This window comes from Limulus polyphemus, unplaced genomic scaffold (assembly GCF_000517525.1).
Source record: "Limulus polyphemus unplaced genomic scaffold, Limulus_polyphemus-2.1.2 Scaffold11699, whole genome shotgun sequence".
NCBI classification, from domain to species: Eukaryota; Metazoa; Arthropoda; class Merostomata; order Xiphosura; family Limulidae; genus Limulus; species Limulus polyphemus.
In genome coordinates this window covers 5,502-6,730 of record NW_013677309.1, presented here as the reverse complement: position 1 = coordinate 6,730, position 1,229 = coordinate 5,502, and the positions used below count along the sequence as shown (strand labels likewise).

The 1,229-nt window shown below is 34.9% G+C and overlaps 1 protein-coding gene across 1 annotated transcript in view; it reads right to left on the bottom strand.

Annotated features, from left to right (window-relative positions):
- LOC106476819 overlaps positions 1-1,229 on the bottom strand; it is a gene marked incomplete at its 3' end in the record, with an annotated part of 9,750 nt that overhangs the window by 5,756 nt on the left and 2,765 nt on the right. The window contains exon 2 of the mRNA XM_013937441.2: positions 781-1,040. Coding sequence (XP_013792895.2) covers positions 781-1,040 — 260 coding nt within the window. The remainder of the gene's footprint in view (positions 1-780; positions 1,041-1,229) is intronic.

Sequence of the window (1,229 nt, the reverse complement as noted above, 5' to 3'; positions counted from 1 at the left end):
TTACTGTATTGTTGGAAAAACAACCATCTTGTTACTGTATTGTAGGAAAAACAACCATCTTGTTACTGTATTGTTGGAAAAACAACCATCTTGTTACTGTATTGTAGGAAAAACAACCATCTTGTTACTGTATTGTTGGAAAAAAACCATCTTGTTACTGTATTGTAGGAAAAACAACCATCTTGTTACTGTATTGTTGGAAAAACAACCCTCTTGTTACTGTTCTGTAGGAAAAACAACCGTCTTGTTACTGTACTGTAGGAGAAAAGAACCATCTTGTTACTGTATTGTACGAAAAACAACCATCTTGTTACTGTACTGCAGGAGAAAAGAACCATCTTGTTACTGTATTGTTGGAAAACAACCATCTTGTTACTGTATTGTTGGAAAAGAACCATCTTGTTATTGTACTGTAGGAAAAAGAACCATCTTGTTACTGTATTGTAGGAGAAAAGAACCATCTTGTTACTGTACTTGTAGGAAAAAGAACCATCTTGTTACTGTATTGTAGGAAAAAAGAACCATCTTGTTACTGTACTGTAGGAGAAAAGAACCATCTTGTTACTGTACAGTAGGAAAAAAGAACGAACTTGCTACTTTACTGTAGGAAAACAACTGTTTTATTGATAACAAATGCCTAGATATATGTGTCCTTGACCTTGATGTGCCTTTGTTGATTATAATACCATGCGGTATTAGAAATGTTACAACCTAGAATTTCTATTTATTTATTTCACTTATTGTCATTTTTTTAAAAGTTGTATGAAAGGTTTTACTTACGGAAAAGACAGTGATGGATAAAATACTTTCCAACTTCGAGGCCTACAACGATGGCAAACAACCATAACGCCACCTTTACGAGACACCAGGTCCACTCGGGAGGGTATTTTGTTGCTATGAAAGAGAAGACATTCCCAACTACTGGAATCTCGCTCTCCGTGTGACTGTGCGAGACTGGGTCTTCAGCGAAAATGAGGAAATTACAAAATATAACAAAATATGATACAAAGAGCCGGGCGTAAGGGTGCTGGAAGAAGTACCTGAAACAAATGTAAAGAAAATAGAAAAATATATGCAAATTTCTCTTAGTGTTACAATATTAAGAGAAATGTCTCACAGTTTCTTTTAACCCTCAGATTACCGTATTTTTTATACCATTAAATACCGGTGAGGCTCACGTTATTACACCGTATTGAGTAATTTTATGTTATGTCCTGTTACAGCATTCA